General features: G+C 44.6%; 1 protein-coding gene across 1 annotated transcript in view; it reads right to left on the bottom strand.

Annotated features, from left to right (window-relative positions):
* Window positions 1-4,842, bottom strand: part of LMCD1 (LIM and cysteine rich domains 1) — a 62,341-nt gene extending 57,499 nt beyond the window's left edge. The window contains exon 1 of the mRNA XM_081276155.1: window positions 4,650-4,842. Within this exon, the coding sequence (XP_081132281.1) occupies window positions 4,650-4,691 (42 nt within the window). The 5' untranslated portion in view covers window positions 4,692-4,842. The remainder of the gene's footprint in view (window positions 1-4,649) is intronic.
* Between the last annotated feature and the right edge of the window lie 19,741 nt (window positions 4,843-24,583).

Here is a 24,583-nt window from a genome sequence, read left to right as displayed (position 1 = left end):
GAATATGGCTGTTGTGAAAGGAGGGTCAGGATGCTGCCGGCAGAAGCAATCTTGGTTTTCACCCAAGTTCTGCTGCTTCCTAGGAATTGTGTGTGCATAGGCACCCGGTGAGTAAATGCCTGGGTATTGTAATGACTCATCCTCCCCACCCACACACACCAGAAATCTATTCTTGAAATAAATATTTCATTGGTGTTGGATGAATGTTGGGGGATAAGGACTCCTGAGGTCTGCTATACATCATGGCAAATTTCCACTTTATTACCCTCAAATAATTTTGAAAGCTTGGGTTGGAAAGAAAGGATGATTCTCCCTCCCAAAGTCAAAGTGAATAATACCTCTTGGGGAGTCCACTCTTTCCTCACTTCCAATTACCTGACAGTTTCCTCACCCGAAGTGCCCAGAGTAAGGGTGGCAAAGAAAGACGCACACAAGTGCCACTGTGGCAGCAATCCCTTCCTGTTCCCCACCTTTGCTGGATGCAGCCTATTCTTCTTCCTCTGTATCACCTTCAGTCAGTGAATGTGAAGAGAAGATTAAATTACAGTATCCTTAGAGGCCACCACTATCTTTCTCTGCTTTCTGCCTGCATGAATACCCGCAAGTCCTGTGCTAGTCTTTTGGCTTTGGAGCTAAGATAGCTCACATTCAAACCCAGAGTGACCTGTGATCCAATCTTTCCCTGCCTTCCACCACCACCAGGGGAAGATGTACTGGTGAGAGTCAACCATCAGCCCCTGAACTTACCTATTCAGACACACCTGCAGGCTAGGACGAGAATCTGCACTTTACAAAGTAATGGATTCAATATCTGTTTTTTGGAGATGCTTTAAGACAAACTTGAATAATTCCCTCCACTTCCCTTCCCTTCCCTTCTTTCTTCCTTTCTTTGAAATAAGGCTCTCTTTGAGGCTGAGTTGCTTATACACCTATGGGCTTGTCTCCAATGTGCTGGCTATTAAGATCTTTAAGTGACAGCTTAATATGTTTTTAAGAGTGAGGGAGCCAACAGCAATGCTTGGGGAGCTGTGTTTACATTGGACAGGCTTCCCTGGGCCACGTGCCAGCAGTTTTGCACACTGCAGGAACTGGAGGTGAAGGCAGGAAGGGCTGAGGACAGAGGGGAGAACTAACCCAGAGGGCAGGAAAGCCAGGAGGGATATGACGTGAACAAGTGTAAAAAGAGAGGCCCAGTTGAACCTGGCAGTGCACCCAGAGATCCAAAGGCCTGACCACATCTTGACTGTGCTTGTGCCCAAGGACTGGCTCCACAGATTAGGTTCTCACCCCTCAACACAATGCTCAAGGAGCATTAAAGTGACAGGTCTTCTTTGTCCTCTTCCCGTCCAAATTCCCACAATGGCCCCTTGACGTCAGGGGATTCTTGCAGAACCTATTAAGCTTCAGTATGCCTTCCCAGCAACTCCCAAGCAGGAGTTTGACCTCTCTAGTCTCAGTTTCCTTATCTAAAAGGTGAAAGGGAACTCCAGGTCCTCCTCCAGGCTGCATAGTGACATGCCCATGCCTGGCGATCCCTGTTCAGAAGGAGACTTCATGCTTGTGAGCAGATTTTGCCTCTGTTGATTGAGAATGAAGGCGAGCTCATTGTTCATCATCCTTGCTTATCAAGGCTGAAAAACTGGCTTGGGTTTAGCTGAATGAAAGTTGGTTGCTCTTCAGATAGGCAGTCATAAATAAAAGTGCATCATCCATTCATTAAAAAACCCTCTCTCAACATCTATGTACCCACTGAATATGTCATCTCTGCCAAGAATAATGATGGGTCATTTTAATTGAGTGCTCATGTGCTGAATTTTTATGTACATCATCTTCTTTAATTTTCACAATCACTTTGGGAAGCAGATGCTGGTGCTGTCTCCTCAATTTTCAAATGAGGCAAGGACACAAACTCAGAAGTTAATAAGCGTGCCCATAGTGAATAGCTAGTGTATGTTAGAGCAGGGATTTGAACCCAGATCTGAGATGGGATACGGCACTAGTGACCACTTTACTTAATAAACAGTAGAAGCACAGATCCATAATTATGGTTGGTTCCACCAAAAGTAATGGCATTTGGCCTTCAAGGCTCTCTGTTACCAGGGAATGTTGGCAATTTTACTAGGTTCAGCCAACTCTCTGTGCTAGGGAAGCTTCTCTTTCCTGGTACAAAAGCAGATGACAGCTTAAGAGCCATCAGTGGAGCATTTGGCTCAGTGTGGATGAGACACTCAGAAACTGCCACCCAGCTCATGAATGTTTGTGATCCCCACTGAGTCCCACAGCCTGTCTGGGATTTAGTCAGATGATCTCTAAGGCTACTCCAGTTTTGGATTTTTTGTTTCTCTCTTGAAGACCTTTTTATGACTTTCCAGCTGCTGGGGATTCCCACCCCTCCCAGTCCTTTGGTGTAGGACAGCAGAGACAGTGTGTGTGCCATTTTAAGCCATTTCTCATTTTGTAAATAGGTCCCTTGCAGCTTGAAGAGTCTATGGAATTGTTTCAAAATGTCTAAGTGTGATTATGCATCCTGAAGCCAAATGTTGTAACCACCCCCCACCGTTGCAGATTTACAAAGTAAATATGCAATAAAACTCTCTTCAGTGTGCTGTTGATATGACACAGTTCTTAGTCACTGCTTTGCAGTTCAGTAAGGCGAGCTACTCCCCGGCTCCCTTCCCAGCCCTCCACTTTTTGGGTTGAACACATTGGATAATCTACAAAGTGGATCTTCCCCCCAGATTGTTGAAATCCCATGAGGTAAAAAATATCTACCCTTTCATCTCTATGCGCCACATTCTTTCTTTAAGCCTGTAATTGGATCTAAATGGAAAATAAACCTTTTGCAGACCAGGGAAATTGGCACTAGAGGGTGACAAGAAGAAGAGCATATTCCACCTCTAATTCAGATAATAACACTCTTCTATGCAAAGGAAAATAAAAACAAGACTTCCTCCAAGAGAAAAGAGGTTTCCACAGATTTCATCCGTACTTCATATGCCCACGAGATTATTATTAAAATAGCCAGGAATCATTTTACTTTCCAGAGGACAATGAAACTGTCACCTTAGACAGTTTAGCCTTGGACTTTTTGGAGAAGCATGTTCAAACATATATACTACAATATAACAAGTTTAAAAAAATGCATGTAATGTCACATGTAAAAACATGGGGGGCCAGATATTGTCAGTGGTTCACTCCGTTCACTTCATTTCTTTAAGTTCTACTGTGTGTGGTGTGGAGTGCTAGGTTGGGGGAGAGATCATCAAGAAAGGTCTGCCCTCGAGGGCTTCAGAAAAATGTACAGACATGAGCGCAAAGCACGCATAACTCTCTAATAGGTAGAAATTGATAGGTATCTTCTAAAGGCCTAAAGTGTTATGGCAATCCCTTAGAAGGAGAGATGACTTGATTCTGCAGATAGTCCGAGAAATGCAACGTGGGGCATGGTACATTCCAGAGAGATGCCCAGATTAAATGTGACTTGGCATACACATTCACAAGGATTCGCTGGCCTCTGAGGAGTTCTGCGGCAGGTCATCTATAGAAGGGCACAATTCTAAGTTGATAAATGTTGAGCCTCTAAGGAAATGACTGTCATTTTGATTCTGATGTGTTTTTTCCCCTTATTCTACCTCACAATTAATGGCAGATATCTAAGGAGGACTTTGTCCTGAAAGACTGAATTCTCTGAAATCAGAATTTAATAATTACTGCTTTGTGTAATTATTACACAAAATGTTACCATTTGCTGTTTTATGGCTGTTCTGAGGGAGGTGGGGGTCTCTCAAACCTACTTTAGAGACAGGAAAACAGGCTCAGAAAAGTAAGTTGGTTAACATTGTGTATAGCCTAAAAAATGCCGGGCCAGGGTTTGAATACCTAAGTCTGTGGCCTGATGGAGCCAACTCTCTGTGGCCCTGACCCTCAGTTCCTCCATCTCTCAAGCCTAGCTCGACTCTCTTCCTTTACTGTTCACGACTTTTCAGCCTCTCTCCCAAGTGCTTTCAGGTGAGCAACCAGAGGGTTTTGGAGCTACAGGGCACAGCTGCACGTTCTTCCTGCAGTAATTTACCCTTGACCTTCTGGGCTGCCAGCCAGCCATTCTAGAAAGGGGAACGTGCAGACCCTGGGGACAGAAACTAGTTCCCTTGTGCTAGAAATGCCGCCACTACCAAAGCACAAACTGAAGAAATTGTGTGTGTGTGTGTGTGTGTGTGTGTGTGTGTATAAAATTGGTGGAAATCCACAAACACTAGGATAGCAGCAAAAGGGGAGTCTTCTCCTGAAAATATATCACATGCCCCCAATTCTCACGTTAACCATTCCAGAGGTGTCCAGGACCCGGGAAGCTAGGACTTCCCCCTCCACAAACCAGAGGAAAAACCGCCCTACAAGTTTTACCTTAATTCAGTCTTAATTAGCATCATCAAAGATCAAACACACTTTGCAAATACTTTTCATAACAATGGCTTAAAGAGTGGATTTGGGGGTGTGCGGCCTGTTAGCTCACACCAGTATTCCCAACTATTTTTGTTTTCTGCTAAAGTCTTGGAATTTTACGAATTCTTTTCTCTTTACCTCTCTGCTCACTGATGGGAAGGGGAAGCAGGAAAAATAATCTGGGAAGCTACAGACAGATCTCTGCTCACCTTTTGCAAGCGTGGGCTGAGGTTCTTCGCCACTTTTGCCATCTTCGTCTGGGATGGAGAGGCAGCGCCTGGCTTCTCAGGCAGAGGCGCAAGGGCGCGCGGCAGCGACAGCGGGTGGCTGAATGGCCAGGTTCGCTGGCCCAGGTGGGGGGAGCTCTGGGCTCCGCTGGGCCCAGCCGCGCTGCTTTAATTGGAGAGCGGGACTCCCTCTAAAACCTCTCCAGCCAATCTACGTGGCCACTCAGGCTGGGCCAGCCAATCCCAGCGCGAGGCTGCTCCCCTCCCTTTGGGTGGCCTCTGCCGGGAGGTTGCCAGCGGAGCCGAGCTCTGTCCTGACGTCAGTGCGGCCGCGGGCCCCTGTCTGCCCCGGGCGGCTCACATCTGTCCCCGCTGGGGCAGCAGGAATCCGTCCCCACGCCCTTCTCCTTTAAAGGACAGTGAGCAGAGGGTGGGGCTGGCGACAGGCTGGGCGACCCATTCAGGTCAAAAGGGAGAGTGATCAAACAAGAAGGCGGAGGTATTTTTAGTGAGCTGGGTCCAAAAATAAATTCTGAGCAGTGTTCCCCTTGCCACCCTTTCTGCCTTGTCCCGGGAGGTGTGGGGAGGGAGGGGCAGAGGCAGGTGGCTTGCTGCAGCGTTAACTTGGGCTAACTTTTCCCAACTTGGGCAAACTCTTCAGCCACCGATAGAAGAGGAGATTTCGGATGAGTTTTTTTTTTTTTTTCCTTTTAAACTAAACATTTCTAAATTACTAAACTGTCTTCTTGTAACTTGTTTGAATGCAAATATTATCTTTTACTCCCCGCTTTTTATGCGAGTAAGACAGCCCCAGCCTTATTTAATAGATGCCCCTGTGGCCTCATAATTGCCTCATGGATTATTAGGATTGCAAATAGTAGATGAGGAAATTTACCCTGAAAAAAAAAATGAGATTGGAAAATTATCTGGGGGAAAAAGGGGGGGCACAGGATTACAAACTATAAACTAGGAAATTAATAATGTCATGCAGGCTTGGACAAGCAAGTTCCATCTGATTTTAAGCATCCTTAGAATAAGGTACCCCAGTGACATCTAACATAACTAGTCTTATAAGACAGAATTAGCCAGGTTTCCCTTACTGTGCCGTGATATTAGCCTGTAAATCCACATCTCTGTATTGAGCCAGTTCTGCAAACTAGGATTTCCAGAGGCATTTTCCTCTCTTGTCTTGACAGTGGATTAAACCCAAGCCCTTTATCCTGGAGAGAATATTGCTCTGTCTATGGTGAAGTGTTCATCCTGTAGCCAGTGGCAGTGTCTCCTGCTAGAAATTGGACCTTGGTGGGCTACAATAAAATCTAGTTGGAGGGAGACTGAAGAAAACTACATCATTTAGTTTTTTTTTTTTTTTTTTTTTTTTTTTGTACAGGGAATTAAACCCAGGGGGGCTGTACCTTTGAGCCAATTTCCCAGTCCTTGTAATTTTTTTTACTTTAAGACAAGATCTCGCCAAGTTGCTGAGACTGGCCTCACACTTGTGATCCTTCTCCCTCTGCCTCCCAAGTCAAATACTGAAAACTAGTTTTTAACACATCATCAACTCCAATAATCTCGAATCTTGATCTGGGACCCCAAATTGTGATTCCTTTTTTGACATCCTTCAAAGGGCTTTTTTCCATTTGTGATTCACCCTTTTCTAAGATGAAGGGTGGTCCATTGCTCTCTTCATGAAATTCAGCTGTATTTAATCTTTGTCTTGCTTGCTTTCAGCTGTAGCATACAACAGAGAGAACACAGTTTTTAAAAAAAATATTTATTTTTTTAGTTGTAGTTGGACACAAACCTTTATTTTATTTCTTAGTTTTTATGTGGTGCTGAGGATCGAACCCAGGGCCTCGCACATGCTAGGCGAGCCCTCTACTGCTGAGCCATAACCTCAGCCCCAGAGAACACAGTTTTTGAATGAATGGAGATTGGGTTCTGCCTTTTAATCAGCTTCGAACAGCTACAGTATGGCTAGGGAGAGATGGCACAGGTTGTGGGAGGACTTGGAGGATGGGCTGCATGTTAAACCACTATGTCAAGAGACAGTGGCCAACAGAAGAAGCCTGCCCTGGAACAGAAGGTTTCCAGGTGAATAGCCCTAGAACAATAGCTCTGAAAGTGCATTGTCCTGCTGGAAACCATTATATTTCAGAGTATGGAAACAGAAGCCAGGAGTGTAACAAGGGCAAGCTTTATCCCTTTCAAACTGGGCAAAGGCCTTCTCAATGAAGTCATTTCCTACTTCTTTCCCAGCCACCCTCCTTGCCCCATCTTGAGAAATCATTGTTCCACAGATTAGTGCTACTTTTTAAAACTTTCATGCTGCTTAGTTCCAACCACATGAACTCCCTTCACTACTTCTTATCTAATTCATTAAACTATTTATTTATGTAGCTAAATAGGAATGTATTTATTTATTTATTGTGGTACTGGGGGTTCAAACCAGGGGTGCTCTACCACTGAGCTACACCCCCAGTCCCTATTATTATTATTATTATTATTATTTTTTTTTTTTTTTTTTATTTTGAGTCAGGGCCTCAAGAAGTTGCAGAGGCTGGCCTCAAACTTTCAATACTCCTGCCTGAGCCTCCCAAGTCTCTGGGTTTACAGGTGTATGCCACTGCACCTGGCTCCTCCTTATTTTTACCCTTAGCTTTGGGTACAATAATGGAGGCAGGTATTGCGGCTTCTCTCAGAATGTGAGAATTTGGATCTGCTGGTATGAGAATCAGGAGCCTCTGGTTGGGGTGGTATATCTCCTCTTTTCTGCAAAAGGCCCTGCTGTAGGCAGAAGAGGGGCCCCGAGCTCTCTGCTACAGCTTGCTCTCGGCCCAGCTACAGATCTGACTTTGATCCTTTAACCCCAACTCTCAACCCATATATTCTGGAAGTCCTATGGTCCCACACCTGCTGGGACACCTGAAAAAGTATTACAATTTAGGATTACTCAGGAACCTGGAAGAGATGTGGGCATTGCACCACAACGTCACTCTAGCTCTGAGGTCATTCTTGCGTCTTTTTGGAAGAAAAAATAGGGTCTATTCCAGATTGAAACTGTAGCGAGATCTGATTTCCCCAAACTTATTTATTGTGGTGCTGGGGCTTATTGAACGCATTCACTCATTCATTCTTCAAGCAGTTTTGCCTTAAGCCAAGCCCTATGCTCGGTGCTGGAGACACCCCACAGAATCTTTCCCCTTGGAGAACACATTTGTCTGGTAACTAACATTGGGGCTCTCTGATTGGCAAAGCTGCATCTTACTGGAGCTTCAGGATGACCACTCTCAAGAGAAAACAGATACTCAAGGGCTTTCTCCAAGATTGTACATCCAGACAGTGGCAGAGCTAAAATTCACATTCTGGGTTTCTCATTCCAGATTGTATCCTTTCAACTGTCCCATGTTTCCTCCTATAAAGATCGAAAAGGATAGATTATAGGGAAAAGACTGAGCCCTAGGCATAAGATGAGGCCATCCATTGTCATTAACACCCCTGGGTTTGTTCTAACTGGGATTTTTAAATGAATCACATGCTCTTTTAACCATTCACAAATTAATGAAATAAACATTGGAATGGGAACTAGTGTGGATTGAGTCCTGAGCTGAGATACAGCAACAACTAAGACAGGAAGGGTCTCTGCCCTCACACAGGTGAGGTGGCCACAGCCTGATGTGTCTGAGAGAGAGTTAGGTCAGTGTGGCTGGTGCATAACGAGAGTCAGGGAGAATGACCTGAGGTGTCCAGGAGGAGTTAAGCCGGGCTGGATCTCTGGATCCTATAAGCCACACTCAAGAGCTGAAACTCATTCTGAGAAAAATTGTATTTTCTACATCAGTGTTTTCTAACTGGACCATACCATGAGCCACATAAGCTGTTCAAAACTTTCCAGTAGCCACATTTTTTAAAAAGCCAACAGGTGAACTATTCATAGAGTATTTATTTAACCCAGTTTAACCAAATGCAGTCATTTCTACTGGTGATTGATATAAGAAATTTCTGAGATGTCTTACATTCTTTTTTTTTCTTTGAAATTTGGCATCTTCATTCAAATCTGCCACATCACAAAAGCTCAATAGCCACATGTGACTAATGGCTCTTGTACTAGACAGGGCGTTATATAGAAGTCATACAGTCGAATGACAATATCTGACCTATTTTGTAACGCATGGCAAAGACACGAGGAGTTGTTGGTGGAAACCTGGCAGGTGACAGCAGGTGGAAAAATTGAGGGCTGGGAACTAATATCGATGGGTCCACTGTGTGTTTCCAACAGTGCACTGGGAGGGACAAATCATTTGCCCCAAGTCACTAGAAAGAGGCAGAACAAGAGCTTGAACCCAGATCTTTTAGTATTGTGCCAGATACTTTCATAAGTCCCCAATAATCATGGCTCACAATGATGACTTTGTTACAATATAGTGACCATGACCCAAGTTGCTTTAATGTGCCAATGAGTTACTTCTCTCTGATTAGGATTTGTTCTTACATATAATATTCATTAAAAACACCTAACACTTAAGGGTAGATAGATATAAGTAATCCATGGACCATCTATTACATTTCAATTGACTGATATAAATATACATGAGCTGCACAATACACTTTATTTTGAATCAGCCTGAACCATATGTAACTGAATTTTTCACAGTTCAAGTTTTTATGTTTGTTTCTTTCCTTCCCCCCGAGCCCCACAGGAACTTTAATTTTCAAATAACTTGTCTATAATTTCCCCCAGACTTTTGGTAGCCTCCTAGATCTGGAAAGCCTTTGTCTATAATACCAAAACATCTGGATAAAAACAAAACATGATCATTGCCCAGGTCTGCCTTCTAGTCTTTGACAGGGAAAGACACAAAGAGAATCTGCCTGTTATAAAATAAACAGTGGATTAGGAGTTGGAGTCCTGCATTTGGATCCCAGTTCTGCTAAAATTGATGTGGTGGCCCATCAACTTGCAACTTCAGGCGCCATATTTATTTCTCCCTCTTCTTCCCTGTTGGGCTGGGCAGGGTTTTGTGCTTCTTGCATTCATTTCCTACCTACTGCCATAGCTCCCACTGGTCTGGTGACAGCTCTGCCCCTTGACCCCTTCAGATCTCTACTATTGCTGGCCCCAGATGCCTCCCTCTTCCTTAAGGATTCTTTGAACCCTATTTTCCCAGTTATGAACAACTCCTTTATTTTCTCCCCTTTAGTGATTCCAGCAAGGATACTGACTTGTGCCAATGATCCTACTATGGCATCTGCTAGCTGATCGAGGTACAGCTTGCCCTGTGTGCTTCTTGTACATTTTCTGTGTCTGTTGGTAGATGAATTAATTAAAAAATTGGGGGGCCTTGGGAATTAATTAGAATGGGAAAAAACAGAAGTTCTGGGAAGGCAAGAGGGAAATTTGAAAGCCTTCTCCTGGGCTGGACTGCTGGCTGCTGTGGGATCAGGATAAGACTGACTGTGATTTCTCCTTTTGCCACCAACAGTGATTTTGGCACTTAAGCCCTTTGAGCCTTCGCTTTTTCATCTTTAAAATGGAGTTCATTCTAGTAGAGGAACCTCCCTTAAAGGTATATGAAGAACTTAAGAGATGCAGTTAGTCCTTACCCCCTCTTCCCTAGTTATTTTCATGGGTCATAGCAACTGGCACCAGGGCTTATCTTATTGGGCAATAGGGTAATGGGTGGTCAAATCCTTGCAAAGAGTTTCCTTCTTTCTCCTCTGTACTTTTCCCTCAGGAGAAATAATGTCACCTTGGATTGTCAGATTCCTCATGCTCAGGAGTGCCTGCACATAGAAACGATGTTTAAGTTGAGGGTGTAAGAAAAAAAATATTGCTATTAAAACACTGTCAAAAAGAATTGCCAGGCTGGGGCTGTAGCTCTGTGGTAGCACATTCATCTAGAATACATGGGGCACTGGGTTCGCTACTCAGCACCACATAAAAATAAATAAAATAAAGGTATTATATTCATCTACAACTAAAAAAATATTTTAAAAAGGAATTGCCACTAAAAGAAAGGGGTCTATTATGAAAACTGAATGTGGGGTTGTAGGTGGAGTATCTTCATCCACTATCAGTTAGTTTCTTCCTTCCTTCCTTCCCTCCTTCCCTTCCCTTCCCTTCCCTCCCCTCCCCTCCCCTCCCCTTCCCTTCCCTTTGGATTGAACTCAGGGGCACCCAACCACTGAGTCACATCCCCAGCCCTCTTTTGTATTTTATTTAGAGACAGGGTCTCACTGAGTTGCTTAGTGCTTCGCCATTGCTGGGGCTGGCTTTGAACTCGTGATCCTCTTGCCTCAGTCTCCCAAGATGCTGAGATATGGTGTGCCACCACACCCAGCTCACTTTTCAATCAAAATACCTGAGAAGAGGTAACTTATAAAGAAGGGAGTTCATTTTTCTCATGGTTCTGGGAGGCTGGAAATTCTAGAAACGTGGTTCTGGCATCTGCTTGGCATCTGGTGAGGGCCTTCTTAACTATAACATAACATGGAAGAAGGCATCCCATAGCAAGAGAGCAAGTATGTTAGTTTTGGTCTCTTTTCTTCTTATAAAACCATTAATGTCATCAAGGAGCTCCAACCTCCCAATCTTATTTATTCCTGATTTCTTCTCAAAGGCCCCACCTCCAAATACCATCAACATATGAATTGGGGGATTAAATGTGCACATGTGAACTTTTGGGAGACATATCCAAGTCATAGCACATGGTTTAAACTGCCAAGACCTTGTCACATGCATGAAGGTTGGGGGAACCAGCTAATATTAATCTAGCCTTGGTTCTTTGAAGATTAAGCTTAAGTCTACTGAGACACTGGGGAATCCAGAGCAATTTCTGCTCTGGACCCTCTCACTAAACTTGTGTCACTGTAGTTTGCTGACATCTGTGGAGTTTGCAGCCAAGATGTAGCACAGTACTTGGGAGTTAGGTGTTGGTATGACTCACTGAGGGGAAAGCATATTGAATAGGATTAAAAGGCCAGAGTGCAATTCCAAATTCCTGACCTAAGAATCATTTTGTTCCTTGGTGGAAGGGAGGGTTGTGGAGGGTGGAATAGCTTGGATGGGGCTGTCTCAGGGACTTACAGTGGCCTGTCAGAGCGGACTGCCTTTCTGATTGAAGCCATACACACTTAGCATGATTGGTACCCACTGTCATTTCTGAGCTGACACCCACATAGCTTTCCCAGACTCTGTCTGCACAGAATTCCATGGAGTCTTCCTGTGGCCTTCCTGAGGTTGGAGGTCATCTCATCCCCATCTTCCTGAGCCCTGGAAACGTTGAGTAATTTCCCCCCAAGATGACATAGTTGGGTTTAGAGTCTGAATTTGAACTCATGGGTGTCTAACTCCAGAGTTAACACTAATTAGAAACTACAAAGCAACTACTAAGATACCAGCCATCATTTCTTGGGTGTTGGCCATGCGCCAAGCAGCTCTGTGCTGCAGGGCCTGGAACCTTGGCACAGAAATGCAAATCATTTCATCTCACTTAACACCTATGGGCTAATTGTACCTGAACCTCAACAACCTAATTATGGGGACTATTTAGAACAACATTCCATTTTAGAATAATGTTCTATATACCAGATAATGGGGGATCCCACCTGTCCAACCTACCAGGGAATCTCCAATTAGTGAAGGATTGTAGCCCTTCTGATTCCCAGGAGAACTTCAGAGACAGACAAGCGATAAAAATCACTATAGTTAAAGGCTTCATTAGCATTTTCCCCATTATCACATTTTCCATCCTGTTGGCCATGTTGGCATTTTAATTTTCCAAAGCCTTCTGGAACTCTGTTACCTGGTAACATCTCCCCATAGAATATCAAAGTTACAGTTCTCTGGGGAAAAAACAAAAAAAATAGAGCTGATGAAGATGCTTCCACATGTTTTAACAATGGGGACAAAGGTGCCATATGTGGACTTCCTTCAGATCAAAATGTCTGAGGTCCCATCTGTGAGCTGGCCTCATTTGTGATTTGGAAGCATTTCCACTGTTTGAGTCCAGGCCAAAATTAGACTCGGTTGTAAAGGAGGGATATCAGGCTGGATCAGTTTCCTTCTAGGGTCTGACCTATTCCCTTGGGACCTTGCCTATGCTACAGTCTTGTTATTCCTTTTCTATCCATTGAAACTGATCTGTCCTACATACTGGTCTCTCCATGTCCTCCCCAACCTTCTCCTCACTGGGTTTGACAGCCTGCTGTTGAGAAAAGAGAGTTTTCAGGTCAGGCTCTCTGAATCTGAGCCCTAAATCTATTGCTATATGGACACGGGCCAGCTAACTTCTCTCTCAGATTGTTCGAGCCTTAAAATGGGAATGAGTCTCATCTCAAGAGGACCTACCCAAGTGGCTTGAGGGAACTGTGTGCTAAGTATGCTACCCATCGCTTGGCACATGGTAGCTTTTGGAGTTTTCTTCCTCTTCTAAGTTCCCCTTTCCTTCTAATGTCCACTCCATTTTTGCTTATTTATCAAAATAGGTTCAGAATGCCAGGCATGGTGGTTCATGCCTATAATCCCAGTGACGCAGGAGCCTGAGACAGAAGGATCACAAATTTGAGGCTAGCCTCAGCAACTTAGCAAGACCATCTCAAAATTTAAAAATGAAAAGGGCTGGAATGCAGCTGAGAGGTTAAGCACCCCTGGTTCAATCCCAGGTACCAAAAAAAAAGTGTAGGTTGGGTATAAAGATTCCCCATATTCCTGCCTTTCCCCCCAGGAAGACGAATCTGTCATATTCAAATGATTCTACAGAAACCATTCTACATGTATGCCTGTAACAGACGGTGACTAGATGCAGGTAGGGCTAGACTCTCTCAGATGATTAGGGAGCTGGACAGAACCTTGAAGGCATCCCACCTGCCATCTCCATGGTTCCCAGATAGGATATGTTGCCCTCTGCTTAGATGTTTCCTGTGTTAAAGAGCTCATTCTCCCACCAGACAGTTCTGAGGATTTGGGGGACAGCCCCTATTATTAGAAAGTTCTTCTTCAGCTTGCCCTGCCTTCTGCCTTCCCAGAGCTGTCACTCATCTGTTCTTTTCCAGCCTTGGGAATTTATTTGAAGGACTCTCCCTTTGTCACATGATGACAGTTAATCTATTAGCAAACTATGATCATATGTCCAAGAAATTCCCTCTTCCTCTTTCTTCCAGTGTTAGGAACTATTTTATTCTACCTAAGTAGAATTCCAGTTTAGTATTCCACTTTGTTAGCGGGCATTTCTCCTCTCCTATCTTGGTGGGACTGGTACAAACTGTAGACTCAGACCTCAGTTTACCTGTCTATAAAATGGAGATGATACTGCCCTTCACATAGATCATCATGCAGATATATAAAGCATGCAGTCTAGTGCCAAGCACAGGAAAGGTGTTTAATTACCTACACAGATATTTTGGAGGAAAATAGGATAGTCAGCCTACTGTCCAGTGGTCTTTGTAAGCATGTGAGTTCAAGATAGTTTGGAGACACAGTTCAGTGTCTCCTGGCTAGCCATGCACATCCTCAGAGGCCCTCTGAGAAGGCACTGGAATGCCCAGACTGCCATGGGCAGGGTTCCAGCGTCTCTGAAAGATGAGTGTGTCCATGGCCAGCCGATGAACAAGGTATGAAGACACCAAATCCCCCTGATGAGGTCCAGCGATGCCTCTCTGCTGATGAGCCTTTCTGGAAAGACTGGATGAGCTCACCCAGCAGAAAGGAGTGGGTGGGGGGCAGGGGGGACTTCAGGGAAGATTCTTAGTTATCAGAAATTAGGTAGTAAAAGCTCTGGGCCTTCCTGTCGATGTCCCCAGTTGTTGTGACAGCCCAAGATGCACAGTCTGGCAATGATGTCATCGGACACAAATAGACCTGCTGAGGCCAGATGGTGCCAAGTAGATCCTGGCTTGCAGTGGATAGTGGGAGGGACATGCCATTTGAGAGCCACGTGAGTGTAGAGTGTGGAATGATTTCCAGTAGGGACTTATCACCTATCCTGTCAGTAATAGAAACATAAAAAGAATCTGACTCTTTAGGATATTTAAAAAAAAGTTATCTATTCCCCAAAGAGCTTGTTCTTTTCCACTGAACACACAGTACTTGGTAGTCCTACCTTTTTCAATTCCTTTCATGTCCAGTTGGAAGTAGATGACCAATGTCAATCACTTAGTTCATTCATTCATTCATTAACATGTTCAGCTGGACATTTGGTTAGTCATTTGCTCTGGGAGCCTGTCATTCCATTGGTCTGTTGGTCTGTCAGTCACTCAGTCAATATTCCTTGTCTGTGTCTTTCTGTATATCTTTCTCTGTATATCTGAGCATTGGACAGACAGGAGTGAAAAATGGCACATGTAGAGAATCCCCTCTCCTGAGGAAGACGGGCGTTAAATGAGCAATTATAGCAAAAGGTGATGAATGGGAGGTTTTGTGATAGGAAAAGTATGGTCTTCTGGAAAAAGAAGTTCTATGTGGCTGAAGCTTACCATTTTCTCTTATCAAAGCCTTCAAATTCCAGTGGCTTAGCTTCTAGGGGGTCTAAATAAATAACTGCAAACAGTCCTCCATTAGAAAGACTAAGGGCTGACATCTGTGGGGCTCTTGCCATGTGGCCAGGCACTGAGCCAGGCCCTTTACAAAGATAGTTACACTTAATCCTACTGATAATCCCCTGAGTTAAGGCCTGTAAGTATCCCCATTTTACAGATGAGGAGCCTGAAGCTCCAAGAGGGTGAGCAAACTGTCCATCATCACACAGAGCCAATCACCACAGCTGGGAAACATGCATGCTTCCCCTCCCATTTGCAGGATCTGGGAAAGCTTGACCAAAATTGCCAAGAACTCAGGGCAATTACTGTCTTAAAACCTTCCTAGTTTGGTGATTTTGTTGTTGTTGTTCATTTTTGATATGCTGCAGATGGTTCACAGGTGTGCTCTGCCACTAAGCTGCAACCCCAGTCCTTTTTTATTTATTTTTTATTTTGAGAGAAGGTCTTACCAAGTTGCCAAGGCTGGCCTCTAACTTGGGATCCTCCTGCCTCAGCCTCCTGGGTTTGTTGGGATTACAGACAGGTGCCACCATGCCTGGTTTGGACCTTCCTGGTTGAGTCACAAAGAGCCAAGAGCCCTGCAGTGAGACTCAGAGCCTCTGAGAACAAGAGCAAGAACTTGGAGTTGCCAGGTCAGAGAGCATTTGGGGGAAAGCTGTACTCTGCCTCCCAGAAGGCATGAGAAAGCATTGCAGGAAGTTACTTGTGACAGTAGAAAGACTTCAGGCAATCCCACTGTGAAATGAATCAGTCTCATGCTCACGTGAATATCTTGGATATAGCTAGAATAATATAAACCAACTTAGAAAGCCTCAAGTCCACATGACATCTTTATTTGGTTGTAAAGCCATCCGTGACACATGCTCTCTTTCCTTTTCAATCATAAAAAAATGAAAATAAAAAAAATAAAGTGAGTCAGTCAGTCATTTTTATAAAAATAGATACTCTATTTCAAAAGAAAATTAATTGTGTTCTCAGAGAACATGGGCTTCTATTTTTTTCTTCTTCACTCACGTCCCCTTCCGCCAACTTGGTGAGATGGACCTTTGGTCCAGATGTTAGATCATTTTGAACTAATTTGGAAATCTTCATGTTTAATTTAGAAGTGATTCACCCACAAACTGAGTAGTACCTATCTTTGGCCAGAGTTGGGGACAGTTGCTAAAGGTGGCGGTGATTCAGGTTCACCGGCAAGTGACTTGTCTTCTTTTATTTGCCATATTACTGGATGGCTTGGGTGTAGTCTGCATAACTGTGAATACCACGGTGAGCTCCTCACTTTCTCTTGGTGTCCCCCACATCACTGGGGATGGGAACTGCTGGCACGGTGTCCCCTATTCCAGCAGAGGCGTGAAGGATTCCCGTGTCTCTGTATCTCCTTGTCAGCTCTCTCTGGTCATTCTGCAGTTACTGCAGGCTTAGTCCACATCCCATCTTTTTCCCCAGAGGAATTTTTTTTACCTACTATCTCAAAACTGACTCTTGCTGGGTGCAGGAATGCATACCTATAACACCATCAGCTTGGGAGGCTGAGGCAGGAGGATTGCACTTTGGAGGCTAGCCTCAGCAACTTAGACCCTGTCTTGAAATAATAAAAATAAATTATAAAAGTTTTGGGGATGTAGCTCAGTAGTAAAGCACTCACTCCTGTGTCCAACCTGCAGTGCCAAAAAGTAAAGAATAAAAATTAAAAAGAAAAAGGAAAGCTGACTCTTTCCTTACCAGACTCAAAAGTGAACCTCAGAGTTCAACTAATCTATACCTCCTAGTACTAGTACTACTTCTTGACCTTAACTAGTACTTCTCAACTAATGTAATGCAACTAACCACTACCGTCACTACTTCTATTGCTACTGGTAAGCAGTACTTTAAAACAGGTTCCCTGTCACAGGCACTGGGTTGAATTCTTTATTTGCTGTTCCTTTTTTATTTTTACTTTTTGGTACCTGGGATTGAACTCAGGGGCACTTAACCACTGAGCCACATCCCCAGCCCTATTTTGTATTTTATGTAGGGACAGGGTCTCACTGAGTTGCTTAATGCCTTGCTATTGCTGAGGCTGGCTTTGAACTTGCGATCCTCTTGCCTCAGCCTCCTGAGCCACTGGGATTACAGGCATGTGCCATGGCACCTGGCTCATTTGTTGTTTCTTTAATTCACCTTCATACCAGTTCTATGTGGGAGGTGCTGTTTGGATCCCTCTTTTGCTTAGAAATGAGGCTCAGAATAAGTAATGGAACTCCCCTGAGGTCTCACTGGTAGTGACATGTGGCAGTGTTGCCCAAGCCTGACTTATCTGCTTCTATGATGTTAATGATGACACAATGCTTCCTGTATTCTAGTTCTTTCTCATGACCTCATGTTGTCATTGTGGATATTTACTTAATGCCAGGTGGCTACCAGTCATGAGCTCGTAGGAACAAGTCTTCAAGAGCAACTGGACATTTTGAGCCTGTGGTCCTTCTACATACTGATAAATCAAGCCCATGAAGGAAAACAGAAATGTCCACGTGAGGGTGGCCTCAGAGTGTGAGTGGGTCAAGCTTCTGGTCTCTGCTGTGGCAGGGACTATTTTATGGATCCCCAGGCATGAGAGCCATTCTCTAAGTACACTTTGCTATATATTTTCTCTGCTGTACTATAATTTCATTTATCCTAGTCAGAACCTCAGTTCTTTCTAGGAATAGTCTGAGGGCATCTTTAAGGTTTTGTGCAAAATTTCTTTTTCTTTTAGTTTGAATCATTCTTACTTCAGACTGAGGAGCACCTGATAGAGCACTTGGAAACTGAAAATCATCCCATGGTTTCTAATTGCAAAAGGCTGTCAGTGAGCGGTGGCTACCAACATTCCCCATAGATCTAGGCAAGAGTGACTCCAGTCCTGAGGATCATACTCTGGTCACCCACCTTTTCTAGGTCGAACTTTAAGTAACTTGGACCTGAGAATTCCAAGGTATTTATAGAGAAGCCTGACATTTACCCCTAGGCCCAAGGAATAACCAAGAACTGGCTGTTGACGGGGTGTGGATAAAGTAGGACCATCCCCTGTATGTGAGCAAGACCCCTTGAGGTTTAGGGCAAAACAGAAACTGGAATCCAAGGACTTGGCATTGCAAGCTGACCTTCCAAGTTGTTTTGAAAACATTTGTCCTGGGAGGAGGACAGAACATATTTCTATTCAGTCACATGTAAGCTTGATTTATAACTTCTGTATATTTAGAAATATGCTGTGTGGGCCTCCACTTGTACCCTTTTGCCCTGGGTCCCTCAAGGGGTTGGGATATGCCTGTTAGCTATCACTGACATAACCACCTGTCCTGGTTTATTTGAAACTAAGGAGTTTTCCCAGGATTCAGGATTTAAAATGCAGATAGAGAAAGTTCCAGACAAACCGGAACAAGTTGTGTTGTTTATTATTATACTATTATATAGATAGTAGACCACCACAACTATCTATAATATGTTGACTGCTACTGGTTTGTATATCTACATGAGAGTTAGTATTTTTCTTTTGGAGGGAAAAAAAGCCCTTCTATTTCCATATTAGACTACTGTGAATTTCACTCAGTGATAGTTCAGTTCTCATAGTTAGGTTGTAATTACAGGTCCTTTGAACCAGGACAGGACTCCTGTCTTCAGGGCAGGATGAAACATGTTCATAGTGGCCTTTGTGAAATTGCCACCAAAGTCAACAATGAGCATTTATTGACCACCTAAAGAAGAAGCCCCATCAAAATTGTTGCTGGAAGTCAGGATATATTTCTCTACCATGGACTATCTTTTTTTCTCCCTCTAAGAATAAGGAGACTTGGATGGTTTCATGTGGTATTATTTCTATTAGACTTTGATAAAGATCAACTCATGTGGCTCCTTTATAGTGAGCTTCCAGATAACCAAAAGCTATGGATAATTTTGAAGTATTTGGTAGAAAACTGTAGAAAAATATCTTTAACCAGATAACTCTCTAGGCAAAATTGAGAAGTAGGTGAAGTTAATCTGTACTCATGAGGCTGCTTCTATTTTTGCTGCCATCTTCTTTTCTAAGCTCTTAGGAATCAGGTATTCATTGATCCATTCACCCACTTTTTCATCCATTCCTTCTTTCAGAAAATAAGGCTAAGAGTAGTAGCAAAGGGAACTATAAGGACAAAGGCCCTGTGGCAGGTGCATGCTTACTAGAAGACCTGAAAGTAGTCCAGAGGGGTGGGCAGGAGAGAAGGAAGGTGGAACTAGATGGGGTCTAAGAAGTGGGTAGGAGCTGTATGTTTTAGGACCATATAAACCATAGCAAAGACGTGAAGTTCATAAAGTGTAACAGAGAGACAATGTGATAGATTGAATAATGGTCCCACAAATTCTCATCCCTGGAACTGATAAATGTTATAGGAAGCAACAAAAACAGACTTTGCAAATGTGATTTCGCAAAGGATCTTAAGATGTGAACCCTAAATGTAATACACACACCCCTAAAGGAGAGACGTAGAGGGAAAGTTGACACAGACCAAAGAGGTGGGTTAGTCAGTTTCTTGTCGCCGTGACCAAAATATCTGACAAGAACAACTTAGAGGAGGAAGAGTTTATTTTGGCTTCTGGTTTCAGAGATTTCAGTCTATGATTAGCGACACCGTGGCTCCAGGCATTAAATGAGGCAGGACATCATGTGACATGGCAGAGGAAAGCTGTTCAATTCTTGGAAGCCAGGAAGGAGAGAAAGAGAGGGAGAGGGAGAGAAACCAAGGGCACACCCCAGTGACCTACTTGTCCTATGCCCCACCTGCCTACAATGACCACCCAGGAGTCCATTCAAATTATTAATCCAGCAAACGGATTAATCTACTCATGAGGTCACAGCCCTCGTGATATAATCACTCCCTAAAAACTGCACCTCTGAACCTTGCTGCACTAGGGACCCTGCTTCCCACACAAAACCTTTTTAGCGGGTCTTTCCAGATCCAAACCATAACCAGAGCAGAGGGCAATGTGACCAGCAGAGGCAGCGCTTGGGGTGGTGTGAACATAGGCCAATGAATGCTGACGCCTTGCAGAAACTGGAAAAGTCAAGGAGCAGACTTTCTAGAGCCTCCAGAAGGAGCACGTTGATTGGGGTCTGAACCGGGGATTGATAGGCAGGCACAATGTCCCATGGAACCATCCCGTTCAGTCTTTGTTACAGTTGTCTATTGTGACTCCTTTACAGCCAGCCTCCAGGTAACTAAGCGCTGTGGCTATTTTAAGGTATTTGGTAACTGAAAAAAGATTGAGTGGAAACATCTTTAACCAGATAACTATCCAGGCAAAATTGAGAAATGGGTGAGGTTAATGCTTCTCTATTCATGAGGCTGCTTCTAGTTTTGCTGTCTGTCTTGTTTCTTAAATTCTTAGACTTCCAACTTGCAGAAGTAGAATCCAATAGGTTTCTGTTGTCTAAATTTACCATGTTTGTACTGATTTGTTATAGCAACTAAAGGAAACTGATACATGCAATTCTTAGCTTTGGGTTGGAACATGGCTTTCAATGACTACTTTGAGTGCTTTGTGGTGCAGAGGCCAGAGGAGGCAGAAGTAGAAAGCAGGAAGACCAGCCTAGTTTGTTTGCTGTTTGTTTTTAATATCAGGGATTAAACCCAGGGGGACTTAACCACTTGGCCACAGCCCCAGTCCTTTTTTATTTATTTATTTATTTTTATTTTGAGGCAGGGTGTCACTAAGTTGCTTAAGGCCTCACTAAGTTGCTGAGGCTGGCTTTGAACTTGCAATCCTCCTGCCTTAGCCTCCCCAGTTGCTGGGATTCCAGGCATGTGCTAATGTGCCCGGCCAGGCTGGAGTTTTTGTGGGACATGATGTTACAACAGAGATGAGGAGAAGTGGAGCATCCAAGATTTTCTCTGGGCAATGAATGACAATACTTGCTGATAGATTGCCATCAAGTTCAGGCTCTGAACTGTCACCAACTTCTTGTGTTCTTTTGTCCAGGAAAAAAAACAAAATCCCATTTTTTAAAAAAAGAATTACAGAATTCACCCAGTGGTGAGATTTCTGTCTCTGTCCTGCCCAACCTGTGGAGAGCACTGCTCAGAGGATTGACCAGGAGCTTCCCTAGAGCCCACCCTGTTGTGCTGGTCTTCCCAGCAGACCACCTGCTCTGCCTATAAACTGTCACCCATCCTTTTTAAGAAGCAGATAGATTGCAGGTCAACTGATTACATTCTCCTTGCCCTCTCAGATGGCATCTTTATGACACTCTCGGGGATGAGAGGCATATGAAAGACATGGTTCAAAGCTACGGCGTTGAGATTCTCAGGATTTCTCCCAGGTTTCTTGCCTCATCCATCTGGGGAGCTTAGGGATGAGGCAGCTTTGACATCTATCGCTTTAGGAAATCCCATTCACCTGGTGGGGGCATGGTCAAGGATAGTGTTTCTCAAACTTCAAAGTAATGACCAGGGAACTTGTTGAAGTGCCCATTCTGGTTCAAGAGGAGCCTGGGATTCTGCAGTTGTGAGGAGCTGTAGGTGCTGCTGCTGCTGCTGCTGCTCTTTAACCTTCTGGCTCCTGGACCACAGTTGGGCCAGTGAGTGCCCTAGGCTCGTTTTCAGAGCATTCTGCCCCGGTGTGCCAAGGAGGAGCCCAACTCCAGTTTGGCTGTGTCAGGAGACAAAGGCTCTCTTGGACACAGGCCAAGTCCTTCTGTATGATGCTCCAGCTGTGGTCTTGGTTCAGCAGAGAGTCTTTTCCTCTCTAAACCAGTGACACTCTGCTTTCCCTGCTGCTGAGCTCATGAGGGTCTCTTTGCCAAACCCAACAGAGGCCAACTTCCCAGACTGGGTTAGGAGGAGACTGAGGCTTGCCAGGCACACCCCTCTGAGAGTGCCAATCGTGGGCTAGACGACTTCCTCTGCCATGCTCTGCTCCGGCTCCAAATCCTGTCCTGGCTCCCATGGACCTCCCGAGAAGGTCAAGCCCATTGGCCTCTCTGCAAAGCTCCGTTTCCATCCCCAGTCATTTCCATCTCAAACCCACCCCTCTGTAGGGAACCACCGCAAGTTCCTTGATTCACATACTCAGTTGTGTCTCCCCTCCAAGCCCAAGGACTCCCCGTTTAATTCAGAAACCATCTATGTACTCTGAGGAAGGAGCCCTGTAGTAAGGAGAGAGAGGGACAGCATTGGTTACGGCATGGTCTCGTGGTTAAAAGGGTAGGCTTTGGCACGCAGTCCCAGCTGGGTCATAATTCAGCTGTGTGACCTGGGGCTAACTCTGGGCCTCAGTGTTCTCTTCTGGATCATAGGGAACAGGAAGACCTTTCTCTCGGGTGACCAAATGGTCTGATGAGATCGTGCTTTTCCAAGTCTTCACTCTGCACCGGGAACATCAGAAGCATTCACGTTTGCAACCTCTGTTTGCCCCTCCTCTCCCTCTCCCCCTTTTCTTCTTGGCTCTTCCTCTCAGGATCTTGGGGCCATCCTGGAGGCACAATTCTTGGCGTTTACCTCCAAGTGAAATTCCAAGAGAATAGGAAGTATTGATTGTACGCCAGAGGCTGTTGTTGAAAGTTGACCTATGGGAGAAGTGCGGGGCTCTCCGCTGAGTTGCCTTACCAAGCGTACTTTTAAAGGAAATGGATGGAAGTGTTCATTATTCCGGCCATTAGACCATACTTGGAGCTAACAGGGACCTCTAGGCCCAAACATTTCCCCAGTAAAGCTTTGTTTCCCTTGGAGACCAACATCAACACAATTAGGTTTTGACATCAACAACACTGGGAAGGTTGGAAGTCCAGGCCAGCGGAAGTCTTTTATAAATCCGGTGTCCACAGCTGCAGTTAAAACCTGCCATTCCACACTGGGCAAGGTTTCTTTTGCTGCAGGGCATCAGGGGACATTTTCAGGGTTGCTCCATTAGATTAAATTACCAGGGATTGCCACTGGATTCCAGGTATGGCTCTTAACAGAATGATGTGGATGAGGGAAAGCCCTTGATGTGGGGCAGGCATAATCCAGAGATGAGTCCTTGCTAAAGCCCAGCCACATCCATTGCTGACCTGATGAGGAATCATTTCTCTGTGGGTAAGACTGAGCCAAAGAAGTACAGGCTTTGGCTGGGCTTGTTCAACTGCTCCACAAAACTTTTCCAAGTACCTAGTATGTGTCAGCCACTGTTCTAGCTGGTAGTGACACTGAAGTGAACAAGGCACACACAATTCCTTCCTTCCTGAGGCCTACCTTCCTGTGAGAGCATGCCTTTCAGTATCCACCTGCCTCAGCCTGAATTCAGACATATATATAGGAGCCCAGGTCTTATGGATGGGGGAAGCATCCTTAAAGATCATCTATACTATTGAGTCCTTTCTTTGTTGGGGTCACCTACTTCTTTGAGAATATGAAGAAACTGTGAACTTGCATTTGAGCTATTGCAAGCTTGTGCCTTTGGTTTTAGTTCATTCACCCTGCCTACCCTGCATCAAGCCCGGGGTTAAGAACTCTAATATGGTTCCACCATCTTGAGCATATTCCTCAGCAACCTCGTCCAGAGGAACTTAATATGGAACAGGGATTGATTGATTTCTCCCTCCTCCCTCCCTTTCCTCCCCTCCCTTCCCTTTTCCTCCTTTTCTCCCCTCCTCTCCTCTCCCTTGCCTTTCTCTCCCTCCCCTCCCTCCCTCTCTCTCTCTCTTTCTTTTTCTTCTACCTCCCTAGGCACCCCATCACATCCTAGAGCTTTGAATATAAGCTGTACAGATAATTTTGGGGGGTACATGTGTGTCTGGCACTCTGTTCTCTGATGTCCCCAATTTTTTTTTCCTGAAGTACAGAGAGAAGGGCTCATTTCTGCTCTGCCCCCCGAGCTTTGAAGTCTGTTATGGGCCTGGCCACCATCCTTTTCCCTGAAAGGGAAAGACTACAGAAACTTTTCTTCTCCCTGTCTTTCTGTAATGATACTGGCCTGAGCTAGGCCTTCTTAATCCCCTCCACCCTCTGTTTACCTTCTTATCTGAAAATATTACTGGAGTGGCCAATTTGCCAAAGGAAACAGAGACGTGTTCTTAAGGCTGGCGACTTGTTTTTTGAGCCTGCCAGTATTTATAAGGCTTAAATGGCTTCTCTGTTCCCTGCATCACAGGGGAGCGAAAAGAAAACTCTTACCTCCAGCTGGATGGAAGAGCAGCATCCACAAGGCTTCCCCACCCTCTGCACACAGCCTGGGTCCAGGCCAGGTGAAAACCTTCAAGAGAAAAGGGCCCAAGACTAGACTCTGATAGGTCCTTAGGGAGGGAGGGACAGAGCCCACACATCTCAGTGCCTTCAAGAGCTCTCTGTTCACAAAGTCTGCTTTGGGGAGTAACTGGGCCTAGTATCTGTCCGACAAGAGCTGCACAACTT

The sequence above is a fragment of the Spermophilus citellus genome (assembly GCF_964194105.1).
Source record: "Spermophilus citellus genome assembly, chromosome: 19".
In the NCBI taxonomy this organism is placed as follows: Eukaryota; Metazoa; Chordata; class Mammalia; order Rodentia; family Sciuridae; genus Spermophilus; species Spermophilus citellus.
This window is presented reverse-complemented; position numbering and strand designations above follow the sequence as displayed.